General features: G+C 47.8%; 1 protein-coding gene across 1 annotated transcript in view; it reads right to left on the bottom strand.

The window, feature by feature from the left end:
* Positions 1-10,084, bottom strand: part of Parva (parvin alpha) — a 152,284-nt gene extending 142,200 nt beyond the window's left edge. Inside the window, exon 1 of the mRNA XM_006978603.4 lies at positions 9,740-10,084. Coding sequence (XP_006978665.1) covers positions 9,740-9,875 — 136 coding nt within the window. The 5' untranslated portion in view covers positions 9,876-10,084. The remainder of the gene's footprint in view (positions 1-9,739) is intronic.
* Positions 10,085-18,049: the final 7,965 nt, after the last annotated feature.

Below are 18,049 nucleotides of genomic sequence, written 5' to 3'. Positions count from 1 at the left end.
CTATCTCAAAAGGTAGTGATTGGTGCCTGGGTAACAACACTCCAAGCTGTCCCATGGTCTCCAGACACCTGTGGGGTTTGTTGTTGTTTGGGCCTTTTAGTCAGCTCCTTGCTGTTTTTTGTTGATTGAGACAGGGTTTCTCTGTGTAGCCCCGACTGTCCTAGAACTGGCTCTGCAGACCAGGCTAGCCTTGAACAAGCCACCACACCTGGTCTTATTGTTTCATTTTGAGACTGGTCTCTCAAAGCACCATAGGCAGTATTTGAACTTGAGACTTTCACGACTCACCTCCCAGGTAGCTGGGGTTACAGGCTGGTGCCACACCACCTAATTAGCTGCCATGATTGATTGATGGGCAGGACTCTTGCTGAGGGGGCCCTGCTTCTGGTTCATTCATAGTTCCTTAAGCTCTGCACTTGGGGGTGGGGATGGGGGTGGCAGAGGTTGAGACAGGTAAGAAAGGGTACAGGAGGCGAGAGGAAGGACAGACCGGAGTGAAATAATTCTGAATCTCAGAGAGGTCTGGTCTGCCTACGTCTTACTGCTCCCCAACCTCCAGCCTTGGCCAGCGAGCTACCTCACCCCAGTCCTTCACTGAGGCACGTGGGCATGAACGTGTCCAGAGCCACTTGAGCAGAGGAAGCCTTTCCAGCTGCCCCACACCACCTCACCCACCCAACTCCTTCACACTATGCAGTCAGAACCCACATATTCTAGGACTCCATTTCTGCTCTTAGAGGTCCGCCAAATAATAGGACTCACTGAGAATGTCTTCTCACAAAGAAGATATATCCCTAGGGAGAGCGAGAGGAGGCATTTTCACAACCTAAACACATACACATGCACCCCAAAAGTTGAGGTCTAGGTGGAATCCAGGGATCAGAAAAGTCACCCAAGATTACAAGAAAATTTGGGGTAAGCTGAGGACTTCCTTGATGTAAAGAAGATGCTCATTGATGATCCAATACAGTTAAAAACAGACTTCATGGAGTGGGTGTTAAGTATGCTGTGCTATGACAGACACCTGGATATAAATATGACCAGAATACACACAACTCCTGCCTGCATGGTATCTGCAGGGGAAACAGAGGACAGGTGAGGCCTAAGGCCCAGGCTGAGGAGGGTCCGTATCCAGGGTTCTGGCCCTCAGGTGAAGTCCTTACCTGGACTTCTCACTGGATTCAGGCTCCACGACACACTGAAACTGCTCACAAGTTTACACCTGGTTTTTAAAAGTACTTTACTATTACATTTTAAAGCAATTTAATATTGAATTTGCTGTGCAGCTCTCCTCAAATGTGGCCCATTTATCCACAACAGTGAGGGGGGGTTTTAGATGTTCACCGGATGTCCATGGAATGACTCTGTCTCTTCTCCAGTACAAATGGCTGCAACGTAATTATGAACTGCGCTTGTTAGCCAAATAAAGATATTCCAGGAGACAAGAACAATCCCTAATATGGAGGTGTCCTTGGGCTGGAGCCCACTTATCCAGGTCTCCATCTCCTCCTCCTGACACAGAGGTGCCTTCATTAGCAAAGGAAAGAAAGAGTCTTTGAGGTGATGTAATTCCCAGACCACCCCGTGCAGACAATAAAATGGAGTTTGAGAGAAGCCTGGTGAAATCAGAGCTCAGAAATCATAGAAGGGCTGCGAGGCCCCCAGAGGTTACACAGCCTAATCCCCTAATTTTAGAAATGGGCAAGCGCCACCAGAAAGAAGCAACTCGACTGTAATTATATAACCAGTCAGTGAGGGCAATTTTCATCAAGGTAAATACGGGGAAATCCATCCCACAAAAACCCCACTACTGATGTGGGTTCCACGCAGATATTGAGGGCCGAAATGCAATGTCCCTAGTGTCACAGTAGAGTGGCGGACTGAGAGGCTCTGATGCACTCGGGAGCCTTCCACTGTCTTCAGACATGCAGAAGGAGATCATCTGAGTTTGTGTGGTTTGTTTGTTTTCATACAGCCCAGCACAGTCTTGAACTTGCTAAGTAGCAGACCTTGAATTTCTGGTCCTCTTGCCCCACCCCCCAAATGCTAGGATTACAGGCCTTGCACCACCATGCTGGTCTACAGGGTGCTGGGTCATAATGAATAAACAGAGTTTATTGAATAAAGAAGGTCTTTTTAGAAATGTCAAATAAGCCGGGCGGTGGTGGCGCACGCCTTCAATCCCAGCACTCAGGAGGCAGAGCCAGGTGGATCTCTGTGAGTCAGAGGCCAGCCTGGTCTACAGAGCTAGTTCCAGGACAGGCACCAAAACTACAGAGGAACCCTGTCTTGAGAAACAAACAAACAAACAAACAAACAAACAAACAAAAACCCAAAAAGTCAAACAGTACATGAACAGGATAGAAGAACTGCAGCATCTACGTTGTGAGCCTAGTCTTTATGGCTGAGCCATCCCTCCAACCCAAAGGCAAGAACACAAGAAAGCCCAGGATGTGTTTAGAAAATAAAGGGTCTTTCCTGTGATGAAAATGGAGATTTCTTAAAAGGGAAACAAAAGAAGCTTGGAATGCAGAGAAATCTGTCCTGGGGAGAAGTTCCCTTTATACTTAAAAGTAAAACAACAAAGCCAGGCAGAGGTTATTGCTTCAAAGAAAATTAGCCATTAGAAAACTTCACTCCTCCCAGGAGTGGTGGCGCACGCCTTTAATCCCAGTACTTGGGAGGCAGAGGCAGGAGGATCTCTGTGAGTTCTAGGCCAGCCTGGTCTACAGAGGTACTTAAAAAAAAAAAAAAAAAAAAAGGTAAACCAATAATAAATAAACAAAAGCCCAAACTTCAGGGCTAGTGAGATGGCTCAGTGATTAGGAGCCTGGCTCCACTTCCAGAGTACCCAGGTTTGGTTCCCAGCACTCACATGGAGTGCTCACAACCTGTTAGTCAAGGGGATCCAACACCCTCTTCTGGGCTGCAGGCATGTACACATACACACACATTCATGCACACAAAACACCCTCCCCCCACACACAAACATAAAAATGAATAACTCTTGGGGGAACAAATTAGACAACGTATTTTCAGGCATGGAGGCCCACACCTACAATCGCAGCATTTGGCAGGCAGAGACAGGAGGATCACCTCAAGTTATGAGCCAGCCAGGGTTATACAGTGAGACCCTGTTTCAAAAATCCGAAACCAAACTAAAACAAAACAATATATTGGCCAAAAGATAAAAAAAGAAGAAAAATGGACCAGAGATAGACTAGTTGGGTATATACTGCAATACTTGAAAAAAACAAAACAAAACTGGGGGAGGGATTTTTAAAAAAAATAAACAACTAGCCTAAAAGAAGACAGGACTTAGCCTGAGTGAAAGTCATGGTGTTTAGAAAGTGGAGTCAGTGAGACTGGATGAGAGATGGCTAGTCCTGGGCTACCCACTGCCCATGCCCCACACAGCTTGCTACCAGTCTACACAGCCCTAATGTTGAGAAAGCACTTGATATTTTTTAAATGGCTAAAAAAAAGGTGAAAACTTTGTAAACTTCAGGTTCAGTGTCGAATATTTACTGTCTGATCCTTTAAAAAAGTCACTGACTTCTAAAATGGAAAGTGCCTGACATGGGGCCTGGAGAGATGGATGGCTCAGTGGTTAAGAACACTGGCTGCTCTTCCAGAGGACCTGGGTTCAATTCCCAGCACCCACATGGCAGCTCACAACTGTTTGTAACTCCTGTTCCAGGGGATCTGACACCCTCACACCAATGCACATAAAATAAATAATAAAAAAAGATTTTAAGGAAGGGCCTGACACTGCTGCTGAGGTGGCTGATAGATGATGAAAGAAGGGACATGAATGGGTGACAAGTAGAACAAATAATTCCACTGATGGCATGTAAAGATGGGATTCCATGAACGATCCGAAAGGCAGTGGGAAGATGTATTAGGAACATGGGTGAAAGATCAAGATTTGAGATATGTGAGAATCATCATGGGCAGATGATAGGTGAGGGAGCAAGTAAGATAATGGTGTGCACGTGGGGGCGGGGGGTGGGGGTGGGGGGTGGGGGTGGGGGGGATCCAGGGAGGCAGGAAGAACTACTGAGCAGAAGAGCAGCTAGAGAAGGGATCTGAAAAGTGGAGAGACACCAGGACCAAACTCAGAGAGAACAAGGTACGGGAGATGATTTAAGGACTCAAGCTGAACAATGTTGACCGTCTCCAGGAGCCCAGGCAGAAGCAGAAGCAGAATCAGAAAAGGAGCCCTTGGCCCGGGAAGTCACCTGAATAATAAAACTGGCTCTCTGTTTGGTCTCGGGATTCTGTATTAGCCCAGTTTTCCTCTCACTGCTCCTGGCCTCTTCCATCTCTCTCTGGATCCTCATCTCCCAGCTTCGGAGTTTGGGGAACCGTAGGCCTCTCAGTCCTTGGACGTCCTCTATTTTATAACCACACTTGACGATCTCATTCGACCTCATGGATTGAAATACACATGGCTGCATCTCCACCTAGACCCTCCCCTTGACTCAGAACAAACCCAAACCCAACATCTCTCCATGGAAGTACAACAGGAACCATTACCTAGACAAGACCAAAACCCAGAACCTTCTCCTTTCCAAAGCAGGTGGATCTGCAGAATTCTCCATCACCTTCAAATCATCTCCATTTTGCAGCTGTTCAGACCGATGAGCCCTGGTGCCTTGATGTGACCCTCATGTTCCATTCAGCCTTTCATTTTTTTTTTTTTCTTTTTTTTTTTTTTTGGTTTTTTCGAGACAGGGTTTCTCTGTGTAGCTTTGCGCCTTTCCTGGAGCTCACTTGGTAGCCCAGGCTGGCCTCGAACTCACAAAGATCCGCCTGCCTCTGCCTCCCGAGTGCTGGGATTAAAGGCGTGCGCCACCACGCCCGGCCTCCATTCAGCCTTTCAATAACTCCCTCTCGCTGTATCTTTAGACAACACCCAGAATTCAACTCTCAACACACACCCCCATTGCTGCTACTCTGTGTCAGACCCCACTGTCTGTCACCTGGATCACTCTAGGGGCCTTCTGACTCATCTCCCTGCTTCCAAATCTGTTCCTCAGTCGCGTACTATTCCGTGTGACAGCTATGGAGACAGAAGGAAGCCAGGCTCTTCTGTGTGAACCTTCCCAAGCCTTCCGGTCTCTCCCTCTGCACAGAGGCCCTGGTCTCACAATGGCGTAGGACTGGAAACTCATTAGATCCCCATAGCAAAACAGACGCTAGCTGAGTTACAATTCCTGAGCACAGGCCCGGGTCGAAAGCTCACATGTAACATCTTGGGAACAGGATCGGACTTGCCAAGAATGGCCACTTAGCCTTCCCTACAAGGTCCAAATGAGTGCCATATGGGCTTCAGACGGTCACTAGCTACCTACAGCAGCCATAGAAGGTTCTACAGCCCACAGTAAAGAGCATTTCAAGTTTCAAAGACTCTTTAAAAGTAAGTTGTCAATTTCAATAGCCACTGTGTGTGCCTTGTGATGCATATGACATAGCCTCTCTAAACTTCACAACTTCCAGGGGGAAGTGGGGGCCTGGGAGACCACGGAAAAGCGCTGGCCTCACACATACAAGGCCCTAGGGTTGGTCACAGCACTGCAAAACTAGCTAACTAAATAAAAGGAATTTTAGTCTCACATTACAGGTGACGAAAGAGAGACAGATCGTTTAAGGAACTTGTCCTATGTCACAGACATTAAAACAGGATAGGACAGAAGTCAAACATAAAACTGTAAGCTATGAAAGACATTTTAAACTCCTATTCTCCCTTGTTCATCTAACAGTGTTTTTTTGGTGTGTGTTTTTAAATCTTTTTAAATGTGTATGGGTATTTCCCCCCTACATGTGTGTCTGTGTACCACATGTATGGTTGGTGCTTGCAGAAGCCAGAAAGAGGGCATTTAGATCCCCTGGGACTAGAGTTACAGATGGTTGTGACCTGCTATAGATGTTAGGAATCGAACCCTGGTCCTCTGAAAGAGCAGCCAGTGCTCTTAGTCACCGAACCATCTCTCCAGCCCCTTGTCTGTTTCGTTTTTCTTATGAAAAAAAAAAAAATACAGGAGTGGGTGAGTATTATGGTACATGCCTAAAATCCCAGAACTTGGGAGGTAGAGGCAGGAGGATCAGGGGTTCAAAGTCATCCTCAGCTATAGAGGGAGTACAAGGCCAGCCAAGCTACATTAGAACATGTTGTCTCAAAAAAAAACCCCAAACTTATAAGGCTGGTGTTGTAGCTTGGTGATAGAATGCTTGCCTTGAATGCAGGAGACCTGAGGTTTGATCTCCAGTCCTGGCAAAACAAAACAATGAAACACAAATATGGAAATTTACTTGATACTTTCTACATGAGACTTATTCTATGATGTATGTAGTAAGCATCCCAAGGAAGACATTTTTTTATAGAAATCATTGACCTAAATATTCTAACACACATCATATCTTTCCAATCTTTGTGTCCTACAGTGGGACAGAGCAAGCAGGTTATCAGATGATGATGGATGGTTCTTGGTCCCATGGGAAACCCATGCTGAAGCCTTAGGATGGTTTCTAAGCACATCAATGCACAGGATTCTGAGGAGTCATGAAGATTGAGAGCGAAACAGAGGGCAGATTCCTCACAGCACCGAGTTGTGAGTCACACATGACACAGAGCGAGACCCAGCCTGAAGTCACTACAGCTGAGAGCTTGTGGGTCATAGGCTACCCACAACCAAGGAAGGCTATCAGTGTAGCCTACTGCAAAACCATAAGCCCACTTAAAACATTATGAAGACCTCTATGACAATTCTTGGGGAGGGGGGGATAACTCAATTGGGTGGCTTTCAATCACCAATGTTACAGGTGACATCATGTCACAACACAGAAAGGTTGGACATGCCTGCCATTGCAGCATCCTGTCTTGGCTCTCATCATCTTGCCTATGGCTCTGTAAATAACTCTTTCACTGCAGCGCATGCTGCTTGGGTCACAGAAAGCTGACTGAGGTGTTGAGGGAATGAGGAAAGAACAGACACACGTACAGAAAAGCTGGGGTCAGGTGGGCCGTGCACGCTCTGGTAGAGTGGCACCAACTATGCCGGAACTCAGAACTTCAGCAAGTTTATTATGGACAGCACAGGAGGAGGGGTTAGCCGGGCTCCGTAGGAGGTGTCTGCAGATGGGCAGTCTCTGGATTAAACATCCGGGAGGAGGAAGCTGCGGGTGTGTTTGAACACACTGGTCAGTCGTTCATAACGCTCATACTTGTGCACACTGTCAACGTTTGCACTCAGACCAGAAGAAGGCTTGGCCATTGTTCTGAGCCTGATCGAGGGGAAAAGCTTTGCCAGCTTCCCAGGGGTCCAAGGCCTTAGTCCTTGACATGGCTGGCTCATATCAAACAACACACATTCCCACAGAGCTTCACTCCCTCCAGACTTCACTCTCTCCCCACACTCCTTCATCAATTATTTTCAAAATCCCATCCAAGTTGACCTTCTGTTTCCTCAGGGCTCTGATGAACGGAAAAGACAGGATGCCAAAGAGCCTTAAGATCATGTCCCTGAGGACCAGCTGCAGGGACAGCGGATACTGAAGATTAGACTCGAGAAAGTACTACAGTCTATTTTAAAATGGCCAACACCACAGACTCCAAGATAGTATCGGGAACAATCTGATCATCTTTGGGCTAATTCAAACCTTTCTCATAGCTGGTAACAGTGGGATGAACACTGCTGGCTAGTTAGGAGCCTCAGTAATTCTGAGTTGTCAATCAGCAGGTGGGTGGATCACCCATACCAGGAATACAATCTAGAAAAAGGACTTCCTAAGCTAGGATCTCATGATCAGTCACCCACTATACATTAATCAGGGTTTACCAAAACACTTGTCCACAATTTCCACTTCTGTGGTATCAGAGATCTGTGGTCAACTGTGGTTGCAAAATACTAAATGGAACATTCCAGAAATAACTCCTAAGTTTTACATCGCACACCATTCTGATTAGCCTGATGATAATTTGCATCATTCTACACCTTCCTGCCTGGGGTAGAAGTCCTGTGGCTTCACATTGTATATGCTACTAGGCATTGGTAACTTAGTAGCCATCTTTGTTACTGGCTCAATTATCAGCCTGACTGTTGTAGCATTGCAATGTCTGCAATACTAAGTACTGTTATTATCATTATTGTGTGTGTGCATGATGCATGTATGTGGGCATTCTGGCACAGGTTAGAGAACAACTTTGAGGAGTCAGTTCTTTCCTCCCACCTTTATTGTAGGATTCAAATCACAAGTCTGGCGTGGCAAGTGCCTATACCCACTGAGCCATCCCAACTCAGCCATGTTAACATCTTTGACTGTGCCTAACATACAGGTTAAACTTCACCATAGACATGTATAGGAAGAAGCTTACTATCTATCAAGTTCAGTACAGCTCATAGTATTGGCCATCCACTGGGCAGCTTGGAGCAATTCCCCCACTGATAAGGGGGAGCTAGCTGTAACATTAACTGCAGAGGTTGGGGGGTGTAGTTGTAGACTCTTTCTGCAATCTAAACAACACTTAGCTCTTGCATTGAGTTTGCTAATTAAACAGCAAAGTGGCTTCCATACTTCAGGAGACTAAGAACATGAGACATTTCCCAGTTCATCACCTCAGACCTAGTACTACTTCTGAAATGATCTGGTGAACAGAGTAGAGTGGTGGAGTACTCGCCTAACATCAATGAAGCTCTAAAACCGACCTCCAGTACCACAGACAAGAACAATCTATCAACAGCAAACCAGGTCTGGTAGGGCAGGCCTGTAATCTCAACTGCTTTGGCTGAGGCTGAGGCTGAGCTGAGGCAGAAGGGAGGACCACAAGGTCCTGCCTGGGCTACAGAGTAAGCTCAAGGTTGGCCGGCCGACTTGGTGTCTCAAAAGAAAAGCAACAAGAGGGTGGTACTCCTACAGCTGCCCCAAGGCCCTCTAGGTTCAATACCAGTGCTGCCAAAAAAGGAAGCATTTTAACCCTGCAGCTCTTATTCACACACCTATCATCATGTTGATTTCTGAGAAACATCACTTCCTTTGACACACTTAAGAGTTGCAAGCTCTGCCTACAGGACAAAGTATTTCACACAGAAACTATTTTGGAAACAAAAAACCAAGATTGCTCCGATTCACCATGGTGGGAAAAAGAAAGTGTTTGGGAGTTTTGTTATTGCTGTTTTGTTTGTTAAATAAAAGCTCGGAATGGAATGCCCGGGTTCACAGCAGGGTCATGGCCCTTAGGTGTAGTCAGTTTATCCTTCCCTCCACCTGGGCGCGTTCCTCACTCTTTCAGTCAACAAGCATTTGATACAAATCATCACTGTCCACACCAGCCCAGGGGACCCGCGAGAGATCCAAGGAGGCCAGCGCCGCTGCAGTCAAGGACCCGAAGGCTCCCGGGAAACGACGGCGCTGCAGAGACCAATGAAGGCTGAGAGCGGGGAGTGACGGAGCAGGAGAAAACTTTCCAGCAACAACTTGGCAAATGCCAGCCCTCGGGCGCGCAGAGGGCGGGGACAGCGGCCTAGCGGAGGGCGCAGGGGACCGGCTGGGCCTGGGCTCTGGGACCACAGTCGTCCGAAGCCTGGGCTCCGTGTGTGGCCCAGAGAGAACACTGGTCCCGTCCAAGGCCGGGAAGGCGACGCGGGGACAGTGCGAGGCGCGCCCCGGCACTGCCAGGGGGTCCCCCACCCCCAGGCTCCCGGGTCCCCGCAGTGCTCGCGGCCTCGGCCGTTCCTACCTTCCTTGGCTTTCTTCCTCCGGGCCAGCGTCCCTCCGAGTTTCCCCAAGAACGAGTCATCCTTCTTGCGGGACGGAGGCGACTTGGGGGTTGGAGATTTGGGGACCGAGGGCGACTTCTGCGGAGAGGTGGCCATGGCGGCGGGACGCGGAGTTGGAGCTGGGCGGCCGCGGCGGGCGGCGGCGGGACTGAGGCTGCGGCTTTCCAAACGGAAGCGGAATTATTCCAGGCATTTGAGGCAGCTCGCTCGCCTTTCCCGTCCCTCGCTCCCTCCCTCGCGCCGCCCTCCGCCCTGCAAGGAGCTGCTGCGCCTGGGGCCCCGCGCCCCGGGCTGTCCCGGCTGCGAGGATGCCCAGGCCTGCCGCTTGCTGGGGTTTATGCACGCAAGGACACGTGCATGCAAGGGGGACAGTAAGCCTTATCTGGAGCCTGGAAGCCTTCATTTCTCCCCTGCCCTACACACACACACACACACACACACACACACACACACACACACACACACACACACGGCTTGGCACAAGTCAGGATCCGCAGGGAATCAACCTTGCTGCTGGGGTTCGCTTGCTCTACCCCTTGCATAGGTCCCTGTATTGATAGCATTCTCGTGTCTTGAAGAAGTCAACGAACCAAAATGGGCTCTGGTCCCAACAGACTTCTGCAGGAATCTGCGGGCTTCGACCCTCTCTCCACACTCAACTAAAGCTGGAAGTCCAAGATGATAGAGACCCGGCTTATTCTTGCAAAGCATCCATGGGTCTGGCATCGGAATTGCTTGTATGAAAAGAGCAGATGTAGAAACACAAGTGAGGCAGGCAGAACCATGGACTCCTGCGAGACACTCATCCTAACCTCTATCTAGCCAAAAGCAATAGAGTTAGTTCCAGACTCTTTTGGCCTGACATTGGAGTCACACAGGGCAGTTTCAAAGACTCATGCTGGCTAGTGTGCTTCCTCGTCCTAAGTTCTGGCTTGGGCTTTTGTGTTTGCCTATCTCTTTCCCATACTTACAGGGCACCTTGGTAACTCACCAGCCAAGAGTTAAATACTGTTTCCTCAGCTCTTTCCCTGGTGAAACAGAAACAAATTATCTACCCCTCCTTACAGAGAACTGCCAACAAACTACAATTCCACTGAAGTCAAATTTGGGGGCGGGGCAATGAGCTTATCAGACCTAGTTACAGAGCCTGGGTGAGGGGTTACCGACAGGAGTGTGGGTGACCCCAACGCAGCCGCACCATTGGAAAGTCCTGCCGCAGCATGGATGAGTTCTCCTGACGGTGTAAATGGAGCCCCCTTCAGCTACCCTTGTGCAGCCTACTACTCTAGTGCCTCCAGAGACCCTGGGCAATTAGGGCAGAATTATGTATGGGGGTTGCAGGAGGAAGTGGCCAGAACTGAGAAGAGAAGCCAATGCCTCTCCCAGCTCCCTCCTTCTATAAGGAAACATCTATAAGGAAACAGGCCCCGTCTCTAGGTGTCTGTGTGTGGGAGCGGTTACTTTGCAAGTACTCACAGCTGCCTAGAGGAGGAGGAGGGCTATTATGCTCTGAGGAGGGTGCTCTACAACACACACACACACACACACACACACACACACACACACACACACACACACACACACCTGTCCTCTAGCCAGACTGATAGAATCTGACTGAACACCTGACTCAAAGGGAGCAAGAGTTTGGACTGAGCTGGAGAAACCAGGGTCCAGGCTGGGCACTAGGCTTGCTGGTCATGCTGCATCCTGGCAGGGGTGTCTGTTTTCAGCCCCAGGCATGCTGATGAGTGACGCACATGTTGATGAGGGGTACATGTGTCTTAACTTACTTCCTATTGCTCGGGTAAGGACTAGAACCAGAAGCAACTTTGGGGGGGAGAGGGTTTATTTCACCCCCTGGGTTGTCGTCCATCACGGAGGGAAGTCAAGGCAGGAGCTGACGAAGAGACCATGGAGGAATACTGCTTACTTCCTGGGTGGCTTCGCCTGGCTTGCTCAGTTTGCTTTATTATACAACCCAGGAACACCTGCCCAAGGGTGCTACCACACATAATGGGATGGGCTCTTCCATGTCAACCAAGAAAATGCCTCACAGGCTTGCTTCCAGGCCAACGTGATGGGGGCATTTTCTCACTTGTGGGTCCCTCTTCTCAGATGACTCTAGCTTGTGTCAGGTTCACCAAAAACTAAGCAACACAACATGCACTCAGAGGGACAGAGGGCCTGATCTGTCATGTGTGTGTGTGTGTGTGTGTGTGTGTGTGTGTGTGAGAGAGACAGAGAGAGAGAGACAGAGAGACAGAGAGACAGAGAGACAGAGAGACAGAGACAGAGAGAGACTCCAAACATCCAGAGTAAATAAAGAAGTGTCCTCAAGAGGCCACCCGGGCTAGACATGATAGTACACACCCATAATCCCAGCACCCAGGAAGTGAAGGCTGGAGAAGGGGTTTAATGTCATAGTCAGCTCCATAGCTAGCGAGACGGTCTCAAAGACCATGTGATAGTCTAGGCATGAAAACTCTTGGGATCTTGCATCTCTTCCCATCCCCACATGAAGTTACGGCAAGGCCAGCTGTGCTTCCATTTGAGAAGACACTGCTACTAAGCCTTCTTGGAACCACTCACCGTTGTGTGTTCTAACCCGCACACTGACTACCACAGGTTCCTGAGAACCATGGGGTCCCAGCAGAGTGTGGATTTACTTATGTCTGCCCAAGACTTGCATTTGACCTTTCTGGAACATAATAATTTTCCTGGTGCCTCTTACCAAGCAGAAGAGGAGTTGAGATGTCTACTAGCCCTGGACAGTTTCTACACACACTCACTCACTAAGGAAACACTGAGGCAGGCCACAGTTGTGCTTCAATTATATCACTAACCCTTCTTGCTCAGAATCTCAGGCACAAGAAGACATCTTCCACACCTGCACACTATAAGCTCTGATTGCGGTGTCTAATCCACACAGCTCAAAAGCCTTCTATTTCTGAGTCTCTATTTCTTCCCTTACTAAAGGAGGTGGTTGGAATAGAATAATGATTCTTGAGTTTGATGGGGCACTGCAATCTCCTATGAGTTTGTTATGAGTATTAACCAGTATTGTTTCCAGAGATTCTGACTCGAATAATTCGAGATGAAACCAAAGGGTAGGGATTGTTAAAATATCATCAGGTGATGTTAATGTAAGTGGTCCACATGTTGGTGTTGCAGGCTGCTTCTGGCTCTAACATTCTATGGGGCTGTCACAAATGGCTGATAATTTTCTGTGTGCACTGAAGATGTCTGAAACATAAAAGCCTCCAGCTATTCATGGAGCTCTTTAAGTTGCCCATGTATGGACTTATCTCTATACAACCCTCTTGGAAAATATTATGGTCTTCTATATACTTCGGAAGCCACTGAGCACAGCTGAAAGGAAGTCAGTCTTGATGGTTGAACACGGCCTCCCAGAACATGCAGTCAACCAGCTGTGCAGGCAGCAGAGCTGGGCTTGTACACTGACGAGGGGACTCTTCCTTGGCAGAATCTCGACAGTATTGGAGTGGGAAGATAAGATATGGATGCTGATAAGGTTTCCGAATCTGGACAGAGACAGACCTGTGTGTGTGTGTGTGTGTGTGTGTGTGTGTGTGTGTGTGTGTGTGTGTGTGTGAATTTGGCTAAGGATCATGTTCAAATCTCTAGAGTTGGCGAATGCATGCGGAGGCTTTTGGCAGTCTGGACGGTAAGTGGTCCGTTTCCGCCCCTACCAGCAGAGCTCTCCTGCTTTGTCGCTCCACTTTCTTCTCTTGAGGATGGTCTCTGACTGAAACTGGAGCTTTGTTGGTGGCTAGGAAACTCCACAGGCCTCCCACTTCTGTCCTTCACAGTGCTGGGGATCAGATGGCCACACTCAGCTTTAAAAAAGAAAACGTGTCAGGGTGTTTTCCCTGAATGTATGAATGTACGCTAGGTGCATACCTTGGAGTCCAGAAGAGGGCAATGGATCCCCTGGAACTAGAGTTACAGACTGTTGTGATCTGCCATGTGGGTGCTGGGAGTCAAATGCGTGTCCTCTGGAGGTGTAGCCAATGCTCTTAACTGCTGAACCATCTTTCTTGCCCACATACCCAGATTTTTATGTGGGTGCTGAGAATTTGAACTCAAGTCCCCATACTTAAGCACAAGTACTCTCACCCACAGGCCATCTCCTTAGCCTGACTAACTTTTAAAATAAAGTCATGGTACTCTGTGCTCTGTAGGATGCTTTTTCTGGAGGCCTCTTCTCTAGCCTCTCAGTGGCCCACACCACTCAAAGATCCACAGGTCCTAAACTGTCACCAGGCTCTCCTTGGGGCATCATATTTCTTTGCAGTCCTGTGCTCTTCCCAGGCATGCTCTTGTTAGTCTGGTCCTCTTCCCTCAAGAGCCCAACACCCACCTGTGTGTTTCACAAGATGGTTCATATATTGCCCAGGCCCCATTGGACATCCTCACACCCATGCACATACAGGTAGAACCCATGCACATACAGATAGAACCCATGCACATACAGGCAGAACCCATGTGCATACAGGCAGAACCCATGTGTATACAGGCAGAACCCATGCACATACAGGCAGAACCCATGTGCATACAGGCAGAACCCATGCATACACAGGCAAAACCCATGCACATACAGGCAGCACTAACTTGACTCAGTGGGTTACCAAGAGAGGACATGAACTTGTAAGGAGTTGTCTGGAAGGAGTAAATGGGGTTGCTGAGTAGATGTGATCAAAATACATTGTATCTGTACATGAAAGTCTCAAGAAATTTAAAACTAAATTTTTGTAAAGAGGAGCTAGGGAAATGGCTCAGTGAGTAAGGGTGCTTGCTATGCAAGTATGAGGACCTGAGTTCAAATCCCTAGCACCCACATAAAAGGCAGGCAATGGCTGTGCATTGAGGCTGAAGGAGCAGAGATAGGAAGATTTGGAGAACTTGCTGACCAGCTAGCCTAGCCAGGGCAGCAAGTTTCCAATTCATTGGGAGACCCTGTCTAAAGGCAGTTACATGGAGAACGATAGAGATAGATGCACAGGTATCCCAACTCTCACATGCATAACACACACACACACACACACACACACACACACACACACACACACACTAGCAAGCCCCATATGGCGACACTTACCTGTAGTTTCAGCACTCAGGAGGCAGAGCTTGAGATCACCACAGGCTTGAGACCTTACCAGAGATACATAGCAAGACCTTGCCTCCAAAAACAAAGGTGGAGGGGGGGAGTAAGATGGCTCAGAGGGTAAAGGCACTTGCTGCCAAGGCTGACGACCTAAGTTCGATCCCTGGGCTCCACTAAGTAGCTGGTTCTTTGCTCTCCTCATATACACCATGGGGCTTGTACCCAACCAACTCCCACATTAATTAAAATTTAAAATGTAGTAAGTAAATAAAAATAAAAGAATAAGCTACACACAGGTCCAAAATCATAATACCTACACAAAATAACAAACACGTCTTTGTGGGGTTTACAATGTATAAATCAAATTAAAATGCACAAAAGAAGAAGCCTTTCTACTGGGAAGTGAGTGAACAGTACTGAATGTCTTCAGGTCCAGCCACATCTTGGGGAGAAATAAAAGAACACACTTGACGTTAGAGTTTGGCAAATGGAGGATCTCGCAGCATAGCCATTGGGAGAACACTGGAAAAGTAACTAAGATGTTGAGATAATGAATGAAGATTGGCATTCAGAGCTCGGTTCAGCCAGAGTTCATAAATTGTGTGTGTAATCTTTTACTTGTCACACAGCTGTCAACTTTACTTTCAGAGCGTTTTCCTTGTATTTTTCCATGTTCTTTTTAAAAAGATCATATTTCTTCCAAGCTAAGGATGAAGGCTAGCTAGCCGTCTCAGAACAGGTTACAGCAAAACTCACAAGATTCACACCAGGGGAAGGTTTCCCTACAAGTGTCCCCTCAGAGTCAGACCATACTTGGAAATCGGATTATTGAAGACACAGTTAGAAAGACCTCAGACCCTTTATGGACTCTGAGTACTAGGGGTGGTCTTTGAAGGCCATTCTGCCAGTGAGCATGCCCCTGAAGTATGGTGGCCAGCCCATCCAAGAAGGCTTATGTCTTTATGAGATGAGGAACATCTGGACACAGGCAAGAACAGAGAGGGCATGATAGGAAGCTGATGGTCACAAGCCAAGGAGGGCTTGGCAGAGGCATAGAAGGATCCTCACTTAGAATCTTGAGGCACCCTGGCTCAACAGACACCAGGGTTTTGTACTTCCAGTGTCTACACCCAAGGGCAGTCAGTCTCTGTTGCTCTGAGTGACTCAGGCAGTCCCAGGAAGCTAACACACATCTAAGAGTCATGTGACTGTAACCTGGAATGAGCCTTTTACCCAGAGATCTGGGTCCCGATCTGTAACCAGAACTTGTTGACCACAGTGACATACATGGAGAGGGACCAGAGGAGCCTGCCAGAGTCTCTCTGATCATGGATAGGGAAATGTGCTTTCAGGAGGAAGGCCATGTGTGTGGTATGAAAGACTCTGGAAAGTGGGAGGAGGGGCATAGTTCTTACGTGAGGGGTCATCTACACATCCTCCTTAGAGACTCTGGGGTCTTAGCAGAGGCCTTTGAAAGCCAGTCTTCTGGCATGTACTCTGAAGAATAATGGGTACTAGTCTAGGAAGATCAATGCCCTTTTGAGAAAAAAAAAAAACCATCTGAATACAGGCGTATTCTGGAGTTGTTGGTGCGGTTATAAAAAGCCTTGCTGTGCATACTCAAGGGTTCTGGGTTGTAGTGGTGGCCTTGGAAGGCCAGCCTGCCAATGGGCGTGGGAAGCAGAGGATGGGAGGCCTCAAGCATGTTTGGGAACATAGTAGACAGAGGGTGGGATGAATTTTGTTTTGTTTTCTGAGACGGGGTCTCACTGTGTAGCCCCAACTAGTCTAGAACTTACCCTATAGACCAGGCCGGCCTCCAACTCACAGAGATCCATCTGCCTTTGCTTCTCAAGTGCCGGGGTTAAGTGTGTATAGCATCCCACCCAGCCAGAGGTGGGATGTCTTTGAGGGTTACACAGATGGACTTTTGAGCTCCAGGTTCTTGAAACAGATGATGCACTTAGCTAGGAGTCTCACATGAACTGTAGACATACAGAGGAATTTCTCTCCCTAAGTATAATAGCTGACAACCAGCTACAGAAGCAAATCTCTAATATCAGTAGCTGAGACATAAGTCAGCCAATGGATGACTTGAGAACATGGCTAAGGACAATAGCAGCAGTTAAGCTTATGTGCATATATGAATACATGTTTACAGATGTGTAAGTGCACATATGTTTGTGAGAACGTGTTGTAGAACATGGTCCTCCAAGCAAAGCAGATGTCATCTTCATCAGATCAGCTGTGCTGCCTTTTAAGAACCCATCACAATTGGGCCTGTGAACTGTTGACATTCCCGCATAGGAGGGGGAGGGAAGGGTCACTGGACTCTCATCTAATAGTCCAGCCACCCTTCCCAGCCATTTGTTTTCATTTTTGCCTAATGGCACATGGCTTCTGGGTCTGGGGAAGGGATAGAGTATATAGTCCAGGAAAGGTTAACAGAAAGGGACTTTATCTATGCAGCTAAGGGTAGCCATTGTCCATCCTAGGTGCAGACTTTACAGGGTGGCTGCTTGGAGCCCTCTACACTCCTGCTCTGTAAGGGAGTCTGATGAACTCATTGGTTTCCCAGGGTGAACTTTGGTTTGTCCTTGACCTTATAATGAGGTGGCAGATGTTTACATCTCCCCTGGAAGAAAAATGTCACTACAGTTCACAAGCACCTATATATTTGAGTATGCAGAGGCCTGAGGAGGACAACATAATCCACTTGGTTTCGTTGCTACAAGCCACAGCAGAAATATGAAGTAGAAATTCAGCTGATTATGACAAAGCTATCAGGAAGAATCAAGGGATTCTTCCAGAGGAACCCAAATCTCAGGGAGTATTTGGTGTTATTCGGCTTTAAATATATCAGCTGTTTCCTGCTATGAACTTCTTGTGTGCTCTCATACCTTCCCCAAGAACTTCTAACAGTGTATTGTATCTGATATACTTCTGTAGCATCCAAAGCCAAAAGGCAGACAGGAAAAAGCATTTCAGACCAACCACCGAGTCTCCCGAATTAAGATAAACACCCTTACAGAGACACCAGAGACACCGCCTATCTCCCAGGCCTAGGAGACAGGCTAACATAGGTGCATAGCTTTGTTTCTTGTTGTTTCTCCCTTGAAAGGAGGGAAGCTTAGACCCTCCTTTC

The sequence above is a fragment of the Peromyscus maniculatus genome, chromosome 1 (assembly GCF_049852395.1).
Source record: "Peromyscus maniculatus bairdii isolate BWxNUB_F1_BW_parent chromosome 1, HU_Pman_BW_mat_3.1, whole genome shotgun sequence".
Lineage (NCBI taxonomy): Eukaryota > Metazoa > Chordata > Mammalia > Rodentia > Cricetidae > Peromyscus > Peromyscus maniculatus.
The sequence above is the reverse complement of the archived record's forward strand: the minus strand, read 5'-3'. Positions and strand labels throughout refer to the sequence as shown.